The 24,320-nt window shown below is 39.2% G+C and overlaps 1 protein-coding gene across 3 annotated transcripts in view; it reads right to left on the bottom strand.

The window, feature by feature from the left end:
• Positions 1-12,591: 12,591 nt before the first annotated feature.
• ADAM23 (ADAM metallopeptidase domain 23) overlaps positions 12,592-24,320 on the bottom strand; it is a 218,689-nt gene continuing 206,960 nt past the window's right edge. For 2 of the 3 annotated variants that reach the window (XM_056111569.1, XM_056111570.1), the window contains one exon: positions 12,592-16,414. In XM_056111569.1, the coding sequence (XP_055967544.1) occupies positions 16,366-16,414 (49 nt within the window). In that variant the 3' untranslated portion in view covers positions 12,592-16,365. Of the gene's footprint in view, positions 16,415-23,879; positions 23,971-24,320 lie in introns of all 3 variants that reach the window. The other variant, XM_056111568.1, reaches the window with a different exon arrangement.

The following is a 24,320-nucleotide window of genomic DNA, read 5'->3' as shown; positions in this document are numbered from 1 at the left end:
CGGCAAAATAAACTATGACAAAGTTGTTGAAACCTAAGGTGGTCATGTTACCACATTTCCTAATTGCAAGCAATTATCTGTGAAAAAGATGGTTCCTTGGCAAAACTTTTCTTAAACAACCTGTAAGAAAAAATGCCGCAAGCACAATTCCCTTTGTAGAGAAGAGGATAGTGAAAGAGTCAAGAGGTCGGGCAACACAACAGATGTAGACTCTCCGAGTCTACCAGATAGGAGCCTTCCAAGTGTCCCTGGTCCTCCTCCACCACCGGGGCATCCCTCGTGGCTGTGGTCAGTGTTTCTCCAGACATGTCTAACACTGAGCGCACATACAGACATGTTCCCGTCCGATCTGAGAGACAGAATATAGAGACAGAGTATATGGTACCAAAAGAAAAACAAAAAGAGGCGCCTTGACTTACCCCATGGCTCAATCCGGCGTCCCTAGGGCAGGGTCCTCAGATCTCGGTGGAACCTCCAAATGTTGGGGTCAGGAGTTCCCTAGCCCTGGGAGGCATGGAGAGACCAGACAGACAATGTTCCTGCAGGAATTCAAGCGGGGTTTTATTCAGACCAGCATGCTGGGGCTCTGCAACATACCCAAGAGCAGGCAGAGGTTGAGAGCCTCGAACTCAGAAACAGGTCATCTTTTATACAGTTTGAGAACAAAGACCACATATTTTTCCCACATATTTTTCACATACATGTTTTGCTAGGTTCCTTGCGGTTTTTCTTGCAGTATCTCGACTCAAACACCTTGACCCGGTGACATAGTTTCAGTTTCCAGAATGCTCAAAACACTCTATCTATCTTTAAATAGTTATGTCTAACCCACACCTTACACATCTACTGGGTTCAATCCAATTTTGTAATCTCAAGGCTGCTGAACTGTTTACAGAAAGCAATTTTGCAAGTTAATTAACTCCTTCCTAGCCTTCCTAACTCCTTTCAATACCAGTGAGAATGGCATATATTAAAGACCAGAAACGAGTCTCAGTGGGGATGTGAGGGAAAAACTCATATTTACTGCTGGCAGAAATGTCATCTGGTTCAATCCTATGGAAAAAAGAACAGAAGCTTTCTTAAGGAAGTAAGAATAGAGCTCCCATATGACCCATCAATTCTAGTTCTTGTCATCTACCCATAAAACACAACAAAATTAATTCACTGGAATAAATGACATGGAAAAGAAAAGAAAAGATAAAAGATAAGAAAAGATCATGATCACAACTATTCTGTTGTTCGTCCATTGCCTCAAGCAGGCCCCAGTAACGTCTCCTTCCTCCTAGCTCTGAGATTTTTTAAAAAGTGCCATACTCAAGGCTCTTTCAGGGTTAGGAGAATGAAACCCATCATTGTTACTGGTATTTGGCATATTGGGTACACCTTGGGGAGTTTGCCAGACTCTGCCGTGTGGGCAGGTCACATTCGGTAGCCTGCCAGTTTGTTCAAAGTAGGAATGAGATAATAAGATGTCTTCCAGGAGTTGGGTTTTATAGTCTCTGAGTCTTGGCCATTGATGGGATTACACGGCACCAGGGGGCCAGTTGGTGGGTGTGACCCTGCCTACTGGAATTTGGAGGATCTGGGTGGAGGATGCTCAGCCCCGATCTGAGCAGGCTTGGAGATCTCAGCCCTGGAGGTTTTCGGCTGCCAGAGCCCTGGTTGGGGCAGGGAGGGAAACTCAACCCATTCTCCTCCAAGGGGCCCCGGCAAGGACAGCCAGGCGTGGGGGCAGAAAACTCTTTTAAGAAAAGATAAAAATCACATAATTTGCTACCTGGATAAATCTGGAAGGTATGCTGAGTGAAGTTAATCAGAAGGAGAGAGACCAATACAGAGTGATCTCTCTTATATATGCAATAAAAAGAAACATATGAGGGGAAGGACAAATATCCAAAGACAACAGAAACAAAGAACGTGAGAACTAGTCTCCAGTAGAAAGCATGGCACAGGGGAGGGGGTTAAAATAGAACAAGAAAAAGAATACCACAAAAATGATAGAAGGAAGTCGTCAACCTGGGGAAAGAGAGGGTAATGAAAGGTGGTAAACTGTTATGCATGAAACTGTAACAGTAACAGAATTATAAAACACAGTACCAAAAGTTACTTTAAAAGTGCCTGTTATAGAGGCAGGCTGGTAGTGGGAGGGAAACGAGTAGAGGTATGAGTGATATTGGTGGAAGGAAGTGGACACTGGTGAAGGGATTGTGTGTCTGAAACCCCAAAATAAATAACTTTACAAATAACCAAAATAAAAAAATTGAAAAGATCTATATACACCTGTGGCTGGAGCGATAGCACAGCAGAAGGGCATTTGCCTTGCACACGGCGGGCCCAGCCGACCCAGGTTCGATTCCTCTGCCCCTCTCGGAGAACCCAGCAAGCTACTGAGAGTATCTCACCCCACCCCTACCCCCCCCCGCCCCCGGTGGCCAAGCCCGCAAGCTACCCGTGAATTCAATATGCCAAACACAGTAACAAGTTTCACAATGGAGATGTTACTGGGCCCACTTGAACAAATTGATGAAAAAATGGGAGGACAGTGCTACAGTGCTATATATACCTGTGTCCATCACAGCACTTGGTATAATAGCTAGGATATGGAAAGAACTCAAATGGCCAACAGAAGATGAATAAAGACATTGTTGTATGTAGGCACAATGTAATACTATGTAGCTGTTTGAAAAGATTAAATCTTGCAGTTCACTGCAACTTGGATAGAGCATCATTTTAAGGAAAATAACTCAGAGGGAAAAGATAAGTAATACATAGTCTTGTGCATCTGTAGTTAAAAAAAAAGAAACAAAACAAGGGAATGGGGAACAGATAGTAATGAATAATGACAAACCCTTGGCCCTGGTTTGCAAAACAGATTTTATGTGTGTGTGTGTGTGTGTGTGTGTGTGTGTGTGCGCGCGCGCACGCGCGCGGGCTCATGTGTGTATACTAAACTTAACTAAATGCTTAGAGTTTCAATTTCAGGCTAAAGAAATTGTAATTGTGGTTATAGCAATGGGAACAAAATGTTTTAAAACTCACTTTTGCTACATAGAGATATCGTCAAAAGTTTATTGTAAAATAATCTGTTTTATCCAGATTATTGTAAAACATTTTAAATATCTTTCTCTGGGGCCAAGGGGTTGGGCCACACAATTGTGTGCAGGGCTCACTCCTGGTTTTGCACTCAAGAATCTCTCCTGGTGGGGCTCAGGATAACCACATGTGGCAGTGATCAAAGCCAAGTAGGCTGCATGGAAGGCAAGCACCCTAACTGCTCTTATCACTCGGATCCCATTTTTGAATATCTTAATGAAGTTCCAAGCATTTGAGTACTTAAGTTGTATGTTATTATTTATGGAAAGCCAGTATTGATTTTGTATCACTGGAATTGTAATCATGGCACTTATCAGATGTGTCCTTTTTGCTAATTTCTGTTCTGGGAACCTATAGAATTCAATGAAACTTTGATGCCATAATCTTTTCATGCACAGTTCCTACCTTGTGGAAGTATGCTTCTTGTACTGCTTTTAGTTCATATTTTTCCCAATCTCTTCATTCCTTTCCTTCATTCCAACTCCCCTGGTTCCCTTTCAGTGGTATCTTCTCAGAAACTTTCTTTAGTTTCATTGCATTCATTATTACAGTTGTAGATGGTTCTCAAGTAAGCATTTTTCATCCAAATCTCTTGCAGCATTTCTATATTCTTGTTTCAAAAACCTGTTGGACATTTTTATCTGGTTTTTATTAATCCCTTCAGATCCAAGATCTAAAATGGAATATATATTTGACCCTTAATTGGTCTGTCTCCCATGGCCCTTCATTGTCCTAATCATTAGGTAAGAACTAACTAGACCTTTATCTCTTTCGCATCTCTTTCTTGATTACCAAAACAAGCTGCCTAGGTTATTGCTTGTGCTTGCTTCCCTTCACTGCTATGAGAATTTCCACAGCCTTATTTTGGTGTTTTAGTATCCTGGCTCTGAGCTAGGTCCAGATAGTTTAATTTAATCTGCCCACTTCCTGCCTCTCTTACCCACAATCCATCTTATATACTACTGCCTGAAAATGAAGTTCCCAGTGTTCTGACTCTTGGAACCGTTTGGAAGCCTACAGTATTGTCAGTTTAGGATCACCATTTTACCCAGGGATTTGGTTCATTCCTCACCTTCTTCCTTTCCCCTCTATATCCTTTAGACACTGTAAAACCCAATTTCTTGGTTCCAGTTCCATATGGAGTTCTCCGGGAAGCAGACTCTGAGGCAGTGGTCAGTGGGCAGAAGGTCTGGAGTGCTTTTCTGCAGTTGTGAAAGAGGAAGAAAGGAAGGACTGATGGACAGAAGGAAGGAAGGAAGGAAGGAAGGAAGGAAGGAAGGAAGGAAGGAAGGAAGGAAGGAAGATGAGCTTCCATATAAATCCAGGAACAGTGGAGTTTAGGGCACTGGCCTGGCCCTTGAGGGCTGTTCAGAGATGAGAAAGGGGAATGATAACCCCCAAATGACTATCACTGGCTGGAACCTATTTGGAAGAGGACAACTTTCTTCCCTAGAATTAATTCCTCAGAAGGTCCAACAGCTGATGTCTATGTTTAAGCATCACTCTCAGCAGAAGGAGAAATAAGCCCTTTAGAATTTCTTATTCCTACATTGGATCTGTACAGAACCTCATGTACACATACCCAAATCACCATCCACTCTCTCAAATTTCCTACAGGTACTTTTCTATAAGCACAGTATTAGACTACCATCGCTTTATATCTTTTTGTTTTTAGTAATAATATACCCCCCTAACAATTTCAAATCTTCTTTGCAAATAAGTGTGGCAATGTGATTAAATTCTAACCAGTGCTTGTGGTAAAATGTAATACAATTGGTATTCAAAGGAAATGGTTGGTCTTCCATGTCTGGTGCATTCCTCCTGCTTCCTTGAAAGCAGGTGGGGTGGTAGGAGCTGGGTCAGTGAATTTGTTCCGTGAAATGGTAGCAGGGTCCTAAAAATCACAGAGAAAAGAGGTGGTTTGTGGAGCTCCGGGTGTTTCATGCAATCAGAAAACTCCATTTAGTTGAAGTCACTGATACTTTGGTTTTTGCCATTTCAGCCAAACTTGTATAGCCTACTAGTTCAAACTGAAACACTTTGCTCCATACATCAGTATGTTCCTAGTTGAACAATTGTTCAAATATCACCTCAAATGCTACCTCATTCATAGAATTTTGTTGTTCTTCTCCCTGTATCTTTTTGTTGTTGTTGTTTTGTTTTGTTTTGTGTCAAACCTGGCGATGCACAGAGGTTACTCCTGGCTCATGCGCTCAGGAATTACTCCTGGCAGTGCTCGAGGGACCATATGGGATGCTGGGAATTGAACCCAGGTTGGCCACGAGCAAGGCAACACCCTACCTGCTGTGCTATGGCTCCAGGCACCTCTACCTATATCTTTCAAGCAGGATTTTAAATATTTTCATCTTCTATATTTACATCATAGTTTACCTGTAATTTTCTTACCTGGAGAAATTTTCATCATAAATGGCCATTCTCCTGTGACAAGCTTTCAACACTCTTGCCACAATGTGTGTGTGGGGCAAAGGGCAGTTAGAATAGATAGGATAGGATAGGGACCAGTATGATAATAATAGTTGGAAATGATCACTTTGGACAGGAACTGAATGTTGAAAGTAGGTAAAGAGATATACATAATAAGCTTTTATCTGTATTGCAAACCATAATGCCCAAAAGAAAAGAGAGAGAGAGAGAGAGAGAGAGAGAGAGAGAGAGAGAGAGAAGTGCCTGCCACAGAGAAGAGGGGTGGAGTGGGAGGGAAATTGGGGACACTGGTGTTGGGAAATGTACACTGATAAAGGAAGAGGTGCTGGAACATTATCAGACTGGAACCCAACTATGAACTTGGTAACATGATCTCACTATGATTCAATATTTTAAAATAATCTTTGAAAAAACACTTTTTAAAAAGGTCATTATCTCCCAGTTTCTCAGCTCTTTTGCTGAATTAGAATGGTATCTAATCACCCTTTCCTGACCTGCCATGCCAAAATTCTTTCACTTAGTAGGTGTTTAAATTGCTCAACTCAGTGAAGCTCATTAAATATAGAATAGGAAGATGCACTTCCTTTACTTTTTGTTCATTTTGTGACTGAAAACTCTTTAACTTGCTAGAGGTAACAAAAAGTATTTATTTCTTCTTTCACTTAAAAATCCAGCAGTTACTTCAAGTCAGCTAACATATTTTGTCCCAGGAGAGTGCTGGAGGAATTCTCAACCCCGTTTGTTCTGTCTTGCTGTCTGTCCTCCCTCTCTTGTTCCCAGAAAAAAGGGGGTTAAAGTTTTACACTTAGAGTTTTTGCAATGCAGATTCTTTCAACTAGCTGGATCTTCTTTCTCCCCTTGATGACATTCAGTAGTTCAACAGAAGTCCTGCTAGAATCCACAATGGCTGGAAGCAAGAGGTTCAGTACAACTATCTGCTGCTTCCACCCAGCTCCTGTGTGTGTGTGTGTGTGTGTGTGAGAGAGAGAGAGAGAGAGAGAGAGAGAGAGAGAGAGAGAGAGACAGACAGACAGACAGACAGACAGAGAGACAGACAAAAACATAGACACAGAGAAAGAGATGCATGTTCATGGGGTGAGAGAAGAACCCAGAAGTGGACTGTCTCCATCTGGACTGCTTTGAGCACTGGAATGGTGATCTGAGTGAAGGTGTTTTCCCCCACTTGAAGTTCTATCAATTATAAAATGGGAATAAAGTGATGTGGCCATGTAAGTAAGCAAGCAAGCATTAGCGACTCCATCTTGTTTCTCAGGTGTGCAGTTTTTGCAGCCTCTCCGCCCCCCCCCCCTTTGGTCTTTGTCCCTCCATGCTAAGAAATGTCTTCATGCTTTATTTGCTGAATGTTGAACCAGGCCCAGTGTGACTGGAGGCAGGATGAGAGGACAATAGGCCCTGAGGTAATACTCCTAGGGCATATCATACACAAGAGCTCCTTTCTCTCTTGGTGAAGAGTCAACAGCTCACACTCTTGAATGACTCCTCAAGGGTTTTATGCAGACCCTGGGGGAAAGGATAATTTTCTGGTCATGTCACCAGCAACAAACCACCTTTTAAGGATCCATTAACCATGGATGGATGCCAGCCCAAACAAAAACATTTTTGTGTTAGTGTAGACACAAAACTCTCTACACTAACACAGCCATACATAAACTAACGTATTATTTTTTGAAGCAAGATAGCTTTTATTGAAATTTATTCAGAAAAATTTGAGGAAAGAGAGTACGTCTGCCTATTTCCACTCTGTAGAATGTGGAAATACATAAACATACATAGAGACAAGCAAGAGAGATACATATTCAAGGAGAACATGGGCTTGAAGAGCAAGTTGCACAATTTCCCTTTTATTTTTTTTTCAGGTTTAGGGTCACAGCTCATAACACTAAGGGCTTATTCCTGGCTCTGTGTTTAGGGATATTTTCTGGCACCATATAGGGATGACTTAACCCAGAAAAAGTCTTTTTTCTCACATCAAGTCTTGTCTCTTGAGTAATAAATTGGTGTTGGAATGGTGAGCATCTGAACCGAGGTTCCATAAATTAGTGCATGGACCATGGCACCAAACATCTGGGACTCCACTGCCACTTCACCACTAACCGGAATCCTACATCCTTTCTAGGAATAGCTGGAAAGCTGGGAAAGAATCAGGAAGACCCCAGGAAGGAGGCAGTATTTGGAATGACTTTGGGGGGTACAGGAATTTGATCAACCTGGGCTGTGGAGGGAAGGGAACTCTTCCTGGCAGAGAAAACAGGTGGATGAAGACTCAGAGGTGAGAAAGTACATTTTGTCATACTTCCTGGAGCAAGCAGAATATAGCACATGGCATGGTAGGGCACACACACACACACACACACACACACACACACACACACACACATCAGGGACTGGGAATGCAAACCCATTTCCTTCTTTTTTTGTGGCCAAAAGGGTGGGTTGAGGTCGGTGAGGAGTGAGTCTTATGCTTTCTCCTAACTCTGGGCTCAGGGGTTCCTCCTGGCAGGGCTCAGAGAGACCATATGATTCTAGGGGGAAATAACCAGGGCTGGTTTCATGCAGTGCACGTGCCTCAGCCCTTGTACAATCTCTCAGATCCTGAGAGTCCCATTTTTAACCTTCTAAATCTGTGGTTGCAAAAATACTGATGAAAATTTTAGGTTCGTGATTCTAATTTCCTTTAAACTTTTGTCTTCAAAGTTTTCTATTATAAGTAGACTTTCATATTTTGCACACACAGCTGATTTTTTCCTGCTCAATTTTTCAGCTGTGTGTTTCTCTTCACAATAATTTTTTCATTTTCTCCCTAGTGCCAAAACTTTACATAGGTACTTCTGAATTAGCCATATTGTCTGGCTCATCCCTGAATCTAATTGTGAGAACCAAGGACTTGGGGGGTGTGTGGGGGAAGACAGTTTTAATATTTGTGTGGATATTTCTAATTGGACTCCTGAAATCAACCATCAGACTCTACCCAATGGCAGGTGTGGCTTCAGATCAAGGCAGCCTGTAAGATGCCCTGGTGAGCACTGTAACAGAGCCTCACTAAATACTGAGTGAATATTGAGACAATGCTTATTTGCCAACACAGGTCTAGTTTCTCTCTAATGGAGGAATAAACTGTGTACAAAGTGCTTCCAGGCACGCTGTCTTTGCCTCTCGGCAGTTTCAGCAGCTGCTTCTTATCTGCAGAGAGTTGCAGGTCCACTCTGAAAGAGGCAACACAGCAGCATTCCTGCTCTGCTCTTCATAGGACTCCACAGGGTTTCCAGGCTCTCGACCAGCCTGGGAACCCTGCAAATCTTCTCACACACCAAAGCTGGTAGGTGACTCCTGGGATCACACAGAGCAACAGCTGATTATTTTATGCAGAAGTTGCATCGTAGGGCCCATCAGGTTCAGCCCATATCGACAGGTTCTGTTTGTACCAACCCTGACTCACACCAGTGTTCTGAAACTATGAACTGGTTGTCTAATTATTATTATTTTTTTCTTTTTGGGTCACAACCGGAGATGCTCAGAAGTTACTTCTGATTCTGTACTCAGAAATCACTCCAAGGCTCATGCACTCAGGAATCACTCCTGGCAGTGCTTGGGGGACCAGATGGGATGCTGGAAATTGAACCCCGGCAGGCTGCGTGCAAGGCAATCGCGCTACCTGCTGTGCTATCACTCCAGCCCCAGTTGCCTAATTTTTTTAAATGGCAAATATTCTACACAAAATGAACTGTGTGGCTTCTTCTCAAATAAAAGGGCTCAGTGCTGGATCTCTTGCTGTGTGTGTAAGGAGCCCCAGGTTCATTCCTGGGTATTGTATCGGTCCCCCTAGAGCACAGCAGGGATTATCCCCTGGGGCACTGCCAGGTTTTTTTCCAGAACAAACTATCTTGCTTGCCCTTCCTGTTTTCTGTACAATGCTGCTCTGCTCATTTGGTAATTGGCTCCACTAAACATTAGGGTCTTGCTTTACAATTATGTATAGTGATCTATGCAAGAAACGCAATTTAAACTTACAGCATGCCATTCATTTGTTATCCCTGACAGTTCCAATGGCTCTGCAGTCTGTGTCTGTTGCTATAGACTCGAGACCTTCGTGGTGTCCTTTACAACCCAGGTTACCTTTTTGCCTTCATCAAGACCCAAGACTGAGGCAGCAAGGAACTCAGCTGCAAACTCACTGGCCTTCAAGAGCTTGGAAGCTACTTAAAGTTCCAGAGAGATTGGAAGAACTCTGAAATATTTCCAATCATTTAGGAAGAGGATTCTTTGCTTTACTTTGCTTTGCTTTGTTTTGCTTTGCCTTGCTTTTGTGTTGCCATCGATATATTGGACCAATTTGGTCTTCTTTCGTCATCCGTCAGATAAGTGCTCTCATTAGGATAGATTCCATAGGGGTCAACAGTGCTCCTTCTGCAGTCATAGCAGGGAAAGAATGTGTATATGCAATCTGCAGGCAACAATGCATCAGCAGACCCCAGCTGCACGGTTCTGTTCGGATAATAAAGTATCAAAGCATTTCCTTTCTCTCTAGAGGTCACATATATGGCAAGGAATTTGTTCTCATTAAGGATCTAAACTAGCAGATAGGTTTTTTTTTTTTTTAAGATCAAGGAAGAACTTCCCTTTTCAAAGAGAAGAGTAGCCTCTGCAAGGGATAGAAGAGAAATAAATGCTAAGTGGGCAGGAAGTGAGACTGAATTTAGAAAATGATTTTGACCTCTCTTTAATCAAAGGGCTAATGAAATGATACACAGAAACCACTTTTGATTCTTCTCTGTCCCGTCACTTGACTGAAATTAACCAGGAATACGTATGCTAAGAAAATAGTAGCGGTTTATAGGGCAGGTCAAGAAGACATTTTTGTCATTATTGATAGTCCCCAAATTTAATACTGATTTATGATAAACATATCAGTCAGGAAAAAATTTAAAATTACAGCACTCCATGGCTCATAATAATTATAATTCACATAAGCAAAAGAAATCCAGATATAGGAAGTAAAAATATTAGGTGAAACATGAGTTTTCTCCACTTGTAAGACATTTGTAAATATATTTTCACCAACTTAGAGTGAGCACTGGCAAAATGCAATAAAGTGTGATCATGGCATTAGGCAACAATTGCACAGCGCTATGCTTAAATGCAGTCTTCTCTGTGAAATCCTCCTTGATCTCAGGGGCAGAGATCAAGTCTCCTTAACTCTCTTCTCCTGAAACATCTATACTTTGGCACTGAGCACATTAATTTATGTATTGCATCTTGCTCATAAGATTGAGGATTCACCATTGCCCATAGGATCCTTCTCTTCCTCTCCTCAGGATCCTTCTCTTCCTCTCCTCCCGCCCCTGACCTTGGGAACAGCATTTCTGTTGTCAGATCTAATGGTTTGTTCTTATTGGGTATTTTCTATTCCCTTGTTTTATTTCTTTATACAACACAAATGAGATCAACTAGTTTTCATCTTTCTCCCTCTGACTTATTTCATGTAACATAACACCTTCTTATTACACTCATGTTGTAACAAAATGCAAGACTCTATCTTTTCTTTTAAATTGACAATTGTTCAATTGTACATTTATGTGTATAAAACACACATATATATCAGTTTCTTTATATGCTCACATATCTTTGGGCATTTGGGTTGTTTGCATATTTTGGAAACTGTAAATAGCACTGTAATGAAAGTAGGTGTACATGAATCTGCACAAACTAGTGTTTCTGTGTTATTTGGAAAGACACCTACTTTCTGGACCTTTGAGTTGATTTATTTATTTATTTATATTTATTTTGTTTTTTTGGGTCACACTGGCAATGCACAGGAGTTACTCCTGGTTTATGCACTCAGGAATCACTCCTGGCAGTGCTCAGGGGACCATATGGGATGCTGGGAATCGAACCTACGTCAGCTGCGTGCAAGGCAAATGCCCTACCCGCTGTGCTATTGCTCCAGCCCCAGAATTGATTTATTTTTAATTTTTGAGAATTCATGCTGCTTTCCACCGAGGCTGTAGCACCTTACATTCCTATCAACTATGAATGAGGGCTCCTTTTCCTTCACATCCCCTACCAGCATTTGTAAAGTCATAAATTCTTTGACTTAAAAAAAATTGGGGATTCATCATTGCATCCTTGAGACCTGCCATTGTATTGACGAATTTTATAGGTGTTTGTGAAAGGGAGTACAGAACACAAGTTTGTAGAGAGGAGAAGTAGAGAAGGAAAGGGGTAAGGAGAAAGTGTTCGGGAGGATACACAGGCAACTGGATACGATACTCAGCACTACTTACTCCAAGGTCTGAGTTTTTCTTCCTGGGTCTTGAATTTTGTCACTTCTTGTCATCTTTAAAGGCAGTTTAAAACTCATTTCTCTGGAGAAGCCTTCTACATTCCCCCAATACAAAAATTTACTTACAGAGACTGGTGGGGGGGGGGGGAGGGTCAGGGAGGGATTGAGTCACACCAAGCAGAGGCCCAAGGCTTACTCCTGGAGCTGTGTTCAGGAATCACTCTTGGAAACATTCAGGGCACAACATGCAGTCCCAGGGATTGAATCAGGGTCAGTTCATGCAAGGCAAGACCTTTACCCCCTATACTCTCTCCCGCCTGAGAAGACGCTTTTTGAAGGAGATTTTAAGTAAGGTAATGATGGGAGGATAAGACCCATGAGCGGTAGAAATATGAACAAGGTTGAGGTAATTAAAGGCAGGCAGAACTTTAAGTTGCACTATTAAATATGAACTTTTTAATACAAGAATAAATATCCCAGGAAAGTCTTCATTAGAGGATTGATGTGGTCAGATTGGCCTCTTGTGGTATAGTTTCAATAGATATATGACAAAGTGTGTGTGTGTGTGTGTGTGTGTGTGAGAGAGAGAGAGAGAGAGAGAGAGAGAGAGAGAGAGAAAGAGAGAGAAAGAGAGAGAGAGCACAAATTGCATTGTATGATGTAGTCATGAGGACACAGAGACAAACTGAAAGACATCCATGAAGGCATATCACTTGAAGACCAATTCCATGTGAGGCATGATAAAATACCTGTCTATTGAGAATAGTTTGTTTATTCAAATACTCCTATTGGTACCAGATCAAAAGTGTGAGCATGAATACTCCACCACTTCTTTAAACAAGGACCGGAGACACTAAAGAAAAAATTATATCATAGCACAAGTCTACGGTATCTTCCTCCTGATTTATAAGAAGCAAAGCATTTCCAATAAGTTAAACAAAAATGAATCCTAATCAGGAATATATTTATTATTAATCAGAGATTTTATTTTGCTCCATTGACTGCTTAAATTTTCAGTGGACCTTTGAGAGTTTGGTGATAAAACTCTTGATGATATCAGGCACCCTGTCATTTAATCAACAATATAAGAGAACACAGAAAAAGGGTTTAAGAAAATGAACAAAGTATAAAGCTACAACGTTCTATGTTAACGAAAATTTTAATACACACTTGACTAAAAGATGCTTATAATGACAATTCAATCTCCATTCACAGGCAGCCAACAAGATATGAATGAATTTATTAACTTCAAACAAAACTTCCAATTGTGCATTTAAAAAATTACAAACCATTTAAAAACAAAAATTGACAATGAAATCAACAGTGACTATAAAATATGAGAGGATGACTTGAAAGAAAGGGTTCAAGTATTATTTGAAAGTTTTTTTCAGATACTAACCTTTGAAAAGTTTGTGCATTTCCCATCTTTGCATAGTAAAAAATAAAAACAAAAACCACACAAACCACTTGGTAAAACTCCATAGCTGTATGTGATTCATGTTTCATAACATGCACCTATGTGTACTGTTCATTTAATCTAATAGAAATAGCTCTACTTCAGTGGGTTCATGCAGTATCTTGGGGTGAGCGATAAAGTCAGAGTACATATCCTCAACCAGGTGTTGTAAATAATGTAGCAAAATTATTGGGTGAAATGGGAACCTGTCATCACTTAACAGTTACTCTTGTTGGGTGACATTAAATGGTGATATTCTTGTGCTTTGAGCTCAACTGAATAAAATGAGTGTTACTACGAAAACCAGCAAACAAATGGCATGGGCAAGCGAAAATGGAACAATGTGTTTGAGACTACATAACCTAATACCATCAAAAGTAAGTATAACCCATTGCTAACTACTTGTATGGTTGAATTTCTTTCATTCTCCTACACACAGAGTTTAAAGCTTGTGCATTTCACATATATGCAAGTTATTTAACATTGTTACCTATGAAACTGTCTGTAACAAAAAGTTACATTGACTCCTATCTTATGTACATAATATTTAGGGACCACTTTGTTCTGAGTAAAACATAACATCATAGATGTATCCTATTTGTGAAATGTCCGAAAGTTCACAGTAGCTATTCAGCTTGTTTTGTAATCACATTTTAAAATCAATTAAGTCAACTTCTTACCTCTGGAATTGCAGTGAAATGTATATGGTGCATTCACAGCCCCTTAGTTTCTACTAGTGAGTGGGTAGAAACAAAAAATGGAGATAGAAACAATGTAGCAACAAGAAGAGATGTAAAGTAATCTGAGTCTCCAAGTTTATTTCCAAGCTGAAAAAGTCACTGCCATTAAAGGGATACATCCTGTGTCTTTTGATGCCTTGTATGGCTAACACGCAGGAGATGGTCCTGTTACAATATAAACATACAGCCAGTTCTAGAGAAAGACTGCTCACCTGGGTAGCACCGGATACTGTGAAAGCACTAGTAGGATAAAAATGTTAAGAGTATGATCTACTGTGGTACGTAAAAATTAAGGTTTTTTCTCTATGACTGTAATACTTCCACAAGGAAAGATGTCTTGGGGAACATTTTTAGGACATAATTCTTCCCAAAGTCAAAGCAAAAGTAAGATTAGTGTCATGAATCTTGTTGATATGTAAGGAAAACTAAATCTAGCAACTGATTCATTTTTCACAAAGAAGTGGATACCATAATTGCATGTCCTGTTCCTAAAAGAGCGCGTGCAAGAGAAGCTGTGAGTATGAGTTCTTCGGGTGGGGGTTGGGGGTGGTCTTCAGAAATGTTCCCACTAAATAGATTCTCACTTAAGGGACTACTGATAAGACCTTACACTCAAAACAAAGCCAGGACCAAATTTCTTCATTTATATGTTTACTTAATAATTGAACAGAAGCTCTCTTCATCATAAATGGAGATGAATTAGTGAAGGTGAAATAAAGTTTGAACAATTTGGGAACCCAGATTACATATGCAAATCTGCCTGGAAGAAAAAGGCGGTGATCTGGTGTTCAGTAGAATCTCATTGTACTTCAGTGAACTATTTCACAGATCTGAAACACACTGCAAGCTGAACAAAAAATGTGAAAACCACACACATAAATAAAGCCATTTGAACAATGCACACAAGAAGGAAACTGTTGCTTCTGTCCTAGTTTTACAGTGAGGTTCTACCTTATTGTATTTTTTTTGAGGCAGAAAGATGAAGCATGAATGAAATATTGACAACAGTAGCTATGAATAAAATAAAAGCTTAACTTTTCCCTCAGGCTTTCAACATTTAAAATTATTTTTTTTAATTAAGGCTTTAAGTTTATCCCCCTTTCACATTAAAGATAGGGAAAGAAAATTCTCCAAAGCAAAAAGTAAAATCATGAGCTTGGCACTTTTGTGATTAATTTGAGAGGGTGTCTACTTTCTTACATTATATACATGTTTATAATGACATCAAAAATGCTAGAGACTGTTTAGTACATATATTTGCATTTACATATTTTTTTGTGTATTATTTCATATGGGTTGTTTTGTGATCTCCCCCCATTTTCTTTGTTTTTGGTTTCAAGCATTGCATTTCACTCGAGCATTTCATTTTCAAATTGCACCTGTTTTTGTGCCCAAACTCCCTGCATCTGTGGCTACATCCATCTTACTTAAAGCAAGGCCAATAATCATTGTATAGCATGTTACAAGAGAGAAGGACAAAGATGGAGAAAGAGAGAAAAGAATCCAAAATGATGGGGAGCAAACAGAAAACTCAAATTCACAGAAAAAAAATTTACAAGAAAAATATTTCAATAGACAATGAACATGAGGTGTCAAAATCTCTTATTTCCATATTTACATTTATAAAAGAACTATACAATAGCATCACTACTCTGATTCCAGCTCCCATTTCCAAAGGATGCTCAGAGCAAGAGAAAACACAAGGGGGAAGTGGATCAAGGAGAGCAGGGTGGTTCCTCATGGCCTGGGCTAGACTAGGGCATAGGGGCCAGGCAGCTGCTTGTGTGTTCCTCTGTCATTTTCACCATAGGAATTCAGGTGCAGGTTTTGCTGTGGATTGGCTTGCTAGCTGCTTTTTGTATATATGCCATGCAGATTTTACCCTTTCAAAAATTGGATCTTCATGCCACTGGGTTGTGTCATTGAGAGAAAAAGGGGAAAAAATCATGCCAAATCATTTAGAAGATATTAAGTGCCAGAAGGCTGAGAAAAGAAAAAAAATCATTTGCTATTTTTTAATGGTTCTTTTATTGCACTTATTGTTTGTAGTTCCTTCTTCCTTTAGTTAGAAAAAAAGATTCTGAAACAGTTCTTTTTAATAACATTGTCTTTTGTCTCCATTTATTGACAGGTGGTGGAAGAGGTTCTTTGAAATGATTTCTCAAGAGGACAGTTTTCTTTGCCCCATCCCTGTCCCCGCAACTTTAGTTCTGTAGTCATTACCATTCAGTGTTCTAGTTTATAGACTTCGTAGTTCCGGCAACAATGCTGAAAGTATGTCATACCCAGAATCCCTGTGGGCAAAATGCCGTTCATCCAGGACAGCTGATTCAGATGGGGCCTTGCTGGGTAGGATCAAACCTCCTCTTCTTGACATTTCTTCCGGAATGCGTCAAAAAAAAGAAGATGCAAGCAAAGGAAGGGGGAAATCCACAATATTAATCAGATCTTGCCCAGACAGGGTTGATGATACTGATGATAGTAACACTAGTTCCAGAGCAAAGTAATCAACTCACACCAAGGCAACTTTTTCAAAATCATTTGAAATTGAATAGAAGAGCCCACATTTTGGAATGTCTTTATAACTCCACCACAGTGTATCCACTGGGAAGACCCAAGGAAGCTTCAAAAGGAAGCTTCTAAGATGAAGTTTCTTCAGTTTAGACTTAAAAATCATTTTTAAGTTCATTTTTAGTCATTCTTAAAGCTTATTGTGTCATTATTTCAAAAGTAAATGGCACAGCCACTTTTAACTCAGTGAAAATTACTCCAGGTAGAGCTCTACCACTTAGGGAGCTATTAGGAGGACTAAGGAATATTCTGAAAGTCTTGGTATGTCCTCTTTCTGGGATCTGAAAGGGCTGTATCAGGAATTAGTCTTTACTAGGATGGCTACAAGCCTTGTTCTATTGTGCTACCTTGCTGCCTTGGGTGTGTGAGCTCTTACTCCACTCTGAAATGAGCATCTTTTGTATGGAGCAAGCTGAAAACAAGAGTGCTCTATAAGATCATACACTCCAAGGAGAATGGACACAGGCCCAGGTTAGTTAAGCAAATGTAGCAGTTTAGCATAGTCGATTAAGCAAGTTAAAGGCCTTGCTCACAGTGTCCAGTCTCCTAAAATGTAGCTCCTGTGTTTTCAAAAGGGAAAAGAAAGAACCAGCAAGACAATACAAAGCAACAACGGAAGTTGGTTGCAACCTCCCCATGGTCTGGCTTCATGTGGGGCATCAAGCAAGGGGGCTCATGCATTTAGTGTGCGCATTGGGCGGGTGCAGTGCTGCTGCCACCCAGGCATCATGCAAAACTGGAGACTGAGGTCCCCAAGATCCCATCATCCCCTGCCCACGCAGGGTCAGGTAGATACCCTGATATTCCTAAGTACCAAAATGATTACAGTCTAGTCGCCCTCTTCTCCCACAGCTCATTAAAAATTAAAGCAATAAGAAAGATCAAAGTATTTATAAAGGCATCTTACAAAGTTGTTATTTTAATCCAGCAAGGTCTCTTTGATACTTTCTAGATACCAAATCTAAATACTTTTTCCTTTACCCTTTCTAAGTTTACACTCCAACCATCTCCTTATCTCCTAAACATCACTTATATGATCTAGGCATGTGGTAACTGGCCTAGCAGGTAATCCATCATAGCGCATTATTTGTAATACTGAGTGCTGTTCACCCCATTCTTCTAACCTACCTCTCCTTTTTTTTGAGTCAGTGTTCTTGAGGCAGGCATTGCTAATGTGACCCAAGAAACATAGATGAGACCTAAAGAAGAGTAGTTTTCCCCAAATGCCCATGACAGAATTAGCTTGGTTTGGAGCAAAAGCTCTGCGTCTGCTAGCCATGCTCATGGGCCCTTGGAGGCAGAAGTATAGAGGATCATTATTTCCCATAAAAAAGGGAAAAGATATACTGCTTGGCTTTGTAAAATAGTCCAGAGGACTAGGGATCTCAATCTGATCAGCTATGCATGCTAAAACTTAGAAGAAGGTTCAACTCAATTTCATCAGTTGAAACAAACATAAGATAGAAAGATCAAGCTAACTGGCACTTTGCATATCAGTGGCTATACTGTGGCCCTCAGAACTCCTTTACTCAAATTCAGGGAATGTTTGAGAAAAAGTCAAGCCCAAGATCATAAAAACACTCTACAAAGTTTGAGACTCTGAGTCCCAGGCTGGCAAACTTGCTGTTGTTGTTATGGGAGCTCCATGTGGTGGGTGGGAATGGCATGTTGGAGCAGTATCCAGAAGTGCTTGAGGGGTCTGGTGGTGCTGAATACTGACCCCAGAAAATCATGCTCTGCCCCTCTGAGTCACACATAGCCCTGCTGATATGGGACCGGTATTAAACTCAGGGTCCTGCATGACAGAAAGAAAGCCTACCACTTGAATCATCCACCCAGCCCCCAAAGTGGCTCATTTTCAAATGGATATAAATTCCTACTTTAGCCTGATATTCAGGACGTCTATGGCACAAAAGTTTGTGCTCCTTAAAAACATCAGTATTTGAAGCCTAGATTCTATTTTGTATAGAAACACTATTCCACAGGGTGACTGTGCCACCAGGTCAGGTCAGGAGGCCAAGCACCCCTTCACTCCATACACTTCTATGGGACAATGACTCTGAATGTCACGACATGTCCTCCACTGACATCCCGGCAGAGGAAAGGCAGACCCTGGGTTGAGAACAGAAAAAGGTGCCCCTGCAGCAGGCTGATTCCAGGCTCCTCCTGAATAAATTGTAAATCAACTATAAAACTTTGCATGCTGGGAAATGCCTCTCCTGACCTTTCTGTGTGGAATATTTTCTTATTCAACTTTAATATGGAAGCACAAACTATCTTGTCTTCATTCCACAACTATTTCTTAGTGCCCCCTTCTCTGATTGAGGAGGCAATTTATTTTCTTATCATAACCTATAAGGTATTCTGGATCACTTGAATGTATCAGCATAGTCCATTGTCCTTGCATTGCTCAAATCTCAGAAATTACTTTACCACTTCTAAAAAACCTGCACTTTTGCCTATAATATATATTACTAATACATACATCTTTATGCTTAAAACACAGTTCTTCAGGTAACAATAGCCTTGTCAGAGTTGCAATGCCTTTATATCTTATTTAATGGGGATACATTTATTTACCACTATCACCTTTTTTAGGAACAAAGAATTATTACTTTCCACCAAGAACCCTATGACTGAGTTCATCTTCCAGGTTGAATCAAAGCATCTGGATCTTCCTGACCAGCCTAGTACCATCACCTACCACTGTTAAGGTTTGGGTGGGCACATGCCTAATCCAGGAGTCACAGGCACTAAGTAATTAGGCTCTGCAATATGGGCACAGACATCAGACGAAGACCACTCTGGTATTCTTTCTCATAGAAAGACTAGCTCAAATCGATTCCATTTCTAACTCTGCAAAAATCAACAACCACAAGAAAAAAAGACATTCATCCATTTGAGAAAATATATAACTAGAAATACTGAATTCCTACCAAATTCTACTCAATTTGACAGTCAAACAACTCAGTTAACTTTTCATGGTGATAAGATAGATATAATCCTGTAAATTTCATTTGCATGAATGTATAGTCTTCTCCTTAGAAATGTCCAGTAAAATGGCACACAGGCCAAACACAGTTTCTTAGAGTAAGAACTTGCAACCCAAATATCTTCTCAAAGAAAGGAAAGCACATATGATAATTAAATTAAAACCTGTAATATCAAGAGCTCTACTACCACTGAATCCCACTGAAAGAGAAAGTAGGAATAGCAGGGCATGTGCTGGATTTATACATTGAGACATTATCAGACAGTAGAAAGAACTCAACACTCATCCTAAAAACCTATGATCTGAGTTTTCAACAAACTATGTCATTGCTATATTTAAGTTCTTTGCTATATTTAAGTTCTTTACTTGTCATCACTCAGAATTTGTTCACTGTATCACTGTCATGCCGTTGTTCATTGATTTACTCGAGCGGGCGTCAGTAATGTCTTTATTTGTCCCAGTCCTGAGATTTTAGCTGCCTCTGCTTACTCACCTAAATTTGTTATATTGATATATCCTATATACATGCAAATTACTATGCATAAGGCAATAATTTAAATTCTGTTCATTTTAAAATAGAGATATAAAATAATCATCATTCGTTACCTTTCCTAAGCTTTAGAAAAAGATGTTACTAAAATGAATTATCTCTACTTGATTTTCCCCAATGCTTAACAAAAGTAACAGCTCTAATAATCCTATCAAGTAACATTACTCTTCGACCTTGGATAGAGGGTATGAATCTCTCTGAATCAAACAAAACATAAATTTGCAATTCTCTGTACCACAAACATTTTTTTCCTGTAGGAATATGTGATGAAGAGGAAAAGAAGCATGATATGGATGTAAATAATGAAGATATGGGGAAAAACTGGACAAATTGGTGTGCCAAGGGTCTATGCTTTCCACATACACACACAAAAACATCCCAGAATAAACTAAAGACTGATAATAAATTCACAAAATATTCCTTAGCATCACATACCTCTTCATTATGGGAGTATCTGAAATCACTAAATTGTACCTAAAATACCACAGGGAGTGCCAAGAAAATAACTTACCAAATCAAGCATTTTTCCCTTTCTCATGAACCTTGTTTATGGACACCTTGTTTACATTTAGTCAAAACTTTCAGACACTATATTCTGCTAAAAAAAAGTAATGAATATGTATGTTCATTTTTTATCAAAAAAATCTTGATAATTCCTCAGCATCACTTTACACACAAAAAAGGTGCACACACTCACACATGCATGCACACTCACAGTACTTAGGATTTTTATTTAAAGCAACTATTTCAGAAGACACGTGATTTAAGAAAAGATATTTAAAGAAGGGTAGACAGTATCAGGAGTGGAACTACAGCTGTATTTCTCATTCTTGAACAGATTATCTAAGGCATGAAGTGCCACATCTAAACGACACAGTGATACACTAAAGATAACATCTTGAAAAGAACCTGACAGTAAACCAACACTTCCCCTTAGAATTTCTCATATTTCCCCTTAATATAAAAGTTTATGTGCCCTCAAATTCTATGAACTAATTTGCAACTTTCTCTTCTAGTAATAAAATTCTGGTTTCAAAAGGCATTGCCTATAAAGAGTATTCAGAGTGATTTTTCGTACACACTATGTTCAACTTACGATTCTAAAGGAAACTTTTTGTCTTTTATTAAGCTCATTGGAAAAACTGAAGAGCTTTCAGTTCAAACAAAAAATAATCAGACTTCGAAATCATTTCTAAACTAATAATCTCCAAAACTTCCCCCAAGTAACAAAAAAAATCTGAACTTTGTCATTCAGCACTCAAAATCTTTTATTGCAAAAAAAGCAGTCATTATTCAAAGTTTAATATAAACCACGTAACTGCTGTAAAAAATCCAAGTAAATGCAGATCCTGTGTAGCAATTAGTCAGCAGGAAAAACGGAAGCTTCTCCCAATATAAATTCCTAGAGTTACATGCTAAGCATGATTCCATCTTCATCACTTTGTTTCAGGACATGAAAATATCTACTCTCACTACTGTGTGTGCCCTTCTGCAATAGTTTCCTTTGAAGTAACTTCTAGGGTCATGGGGCATGCGGAGGGCCATTAAGTCAGCTCAGCAGTACTCATGGCTATAGAGCAAGGCCCTCATCGGGTCAATTGTTTCAGTTCACTGAATATTCATTGTTGTCTGTTCTGATGACTAAACATCTCTTCAAGATATAAATAACCTGTATAGGGTCCAACCCATGTATATACATAGTGATAAAGGCGTTTCCATTTACCCCAAAGAAACATGCAATTCAAGCTGTGAGCTAGGCCAGGCCACTGTTTTGAGGTCCTGCTACAGAATAGTGCGCTGATCTCCAAAGCTGAAAGGGTAAATCTGGCATTGTGGGACGCTGGATGACAACCCAGCAGAACGCATTCCTTTCCAGGCTTTCTAACTTGGAATTTTCTACTGTCAAAGGGGTCTCTGTCTAGGCATGAGCCAAATTAATTTTTTTTGGAGCATATTTGTGAAAAGTCTTAGGGATCATTACTGAATTATAACAGATCATAAAATAATTATATTATACTAGGATTTTTCATTTTTACAATAATGAGATGTGAAAAAAATATTTTGCTGATGTTAGGCCAGCCCTACAGAGGATACATATATTTTTTTTAGTTATGTGACAACTCACTATCTAAACAATGAATCTTGTTAAATACTCTGAGAAATACAAATGTCAGCTGCCCATTGTGTGTATTTTTGAAAATGCACTAACATCAAATTATTATTTCACCTATTTCAAGTTTACCAGTCTCTGGAGAAAAAATAGTAACTATTTGATAACATATTTTAAGCTGAAGTCATCCAAACATTTCTCATTAAACCTTAGTATACTAAAAAAGTTAGCAGGAAACATTAAATTTATTTGTCATCTTTTGGCTCATGTATTCTATGTTTCTAATTAAAAAACTGGCTGATTTAAAACATAATGAATTGGAGGATTCCAAGTATAATATAAAACTCATCAATAACTTTTTAGATGATTCGGGTTAAAAACTTTTTGTATTCAATAATCAGGTGTTTGTAAAGTGGGTTTTTAATTTGGCTAATGCTGTTATTTTCTACTTAAATTTAAGAAAAATGTGTAAGTCTATGGATCTTTTGAATTTGATTTATCATATAAATCATTTGGCATATTAGGAATTTACCTACAAATCATAACATAGGAATCTTATAACCACAGCATGAAAACACATGAACAATTATCCAATGAATCTGAGTTATAAAACTATCCAAACTCTTCCTCTGTCCCTTAAAATTATTTTCTCCCCAGGGTGGGATGAAGAAAAAACATCCCATTTTGTAGAAGGTGCAGATGCTGGTGATAGGGAAGACCACATCAACCAGCCGATTAGACAGATGAACTAAAGATTTACCATATTTTTGTAACCTGGTCAGTTAGTAAATAAGCAATTGTAATTGCTTTCAAATTGGAGGGAGAGAGACAGAGAGAAAGAGAAGAAAGAAAGGAAGGAAGGAAGGAAGGAAGGAAGGAAGAAAAAAGAAAGAATAAATCTAAATTGGGTAAACTGGGAATAGTCTTTAAGCATAAATAATTTTACTTGTGGGTTATCTAGTGTGTCTATATAAACTTAGATTAATGATCAGCGTATAAAAAATTACACTAAGCCTTTGAGGCAACATTAGAAGTTAATTAGAAGAATTAAATATCTAAGTGCCACAAAGTCACAAAATCCAAAATTCAGTGGGAAAATAATTTAGCTGGTTAGTTTACTTAAATGAAATTAAATTAAACACATTTTTAACGTTTTTGGAAAGTGATGGCTATTTTCAAATTACAAAGCAACATGTTTACAAGTAAAAAATCATGATCAAAAGTTATTTTGGTGGTAAAATTTCAAAATGTCAATACAATATAAACCAGTACTAGACAGTTAAAAAGAAATTTATATTTACTTTTTTCTCAATTATCTGTGCATACAAAAAGGTATTACAGAAGATTTGCTCCTAAAAGCTTGAATGTCTTCAATTCAAGATCTTTATTTGTTCTCCTTAAACTAGTACATAGGAATTCTTTAAATGGTTCATATTTTCCCACTAGCCTGAAGATATCTGAGTTTTCATATTTGTCCTTTCCTAACATTTCTGAACAAATATTTTTCAATCAGCTTCACTTTAACACTTGAACTCTTGTAGCAGGAACTCAAAACTTGGTTATGTAAGCAGAAAAGAGAAGTGCCAGAGCTACCAAGAAGAAAACATGCGGCATTGCTTACTTAAATCCCCATCCTGTGCCCCCAAGGACAATAGCTGCTACCAGGATGGCACCAGCGATGGAGCCTATTATGAGATTGGTGGCACTAGGACCTGTGGCAAAGGATCATGGGAAAAAACCATATGAGCCAGTCACTTCAGTACCACAAGGGAAAGGTAGTTCAGAGACTTTAGGGAGTCTATGTCCTATATGAAAGATGGCTACACACTTAAATAGCCTTGTTTAACTTTGTTTAATTGCATGTTAAATGCTACGTATTGCTATGGGTTGGCTAAGGATGCCTTTATATCTAAAGATTTTGCACCACTGACAATTAAATGTTATCAATTCACCTTTTCCACAATTTTAAGTACATATGACTCAATTACTATCATTTCATTCCTTTCTTCTCCTCCCCTTTCCAGTATCATGTGGGTAGGGAAGGAGAAGTCAAAGATCACCA

Source organism: Sorex fumeus, unplaced genomic scaffold (genome assembly GCF_029834395.1).
Source record: "Sorex fumeus unplaced genomic scaffold, SorFum_2.1 ptg000014l, whole genome shotgun sequence".
NCBI lineage: Eukaryota > Metazoa > Chordata > Mammalia > Eulipotyphla > Soricidae > Sorex > Sorex fumeus.
Note: the sequence above shows the minus strand (reverse complement) of the source record. Positions and strands in the feature narration are given on the sequence as shown.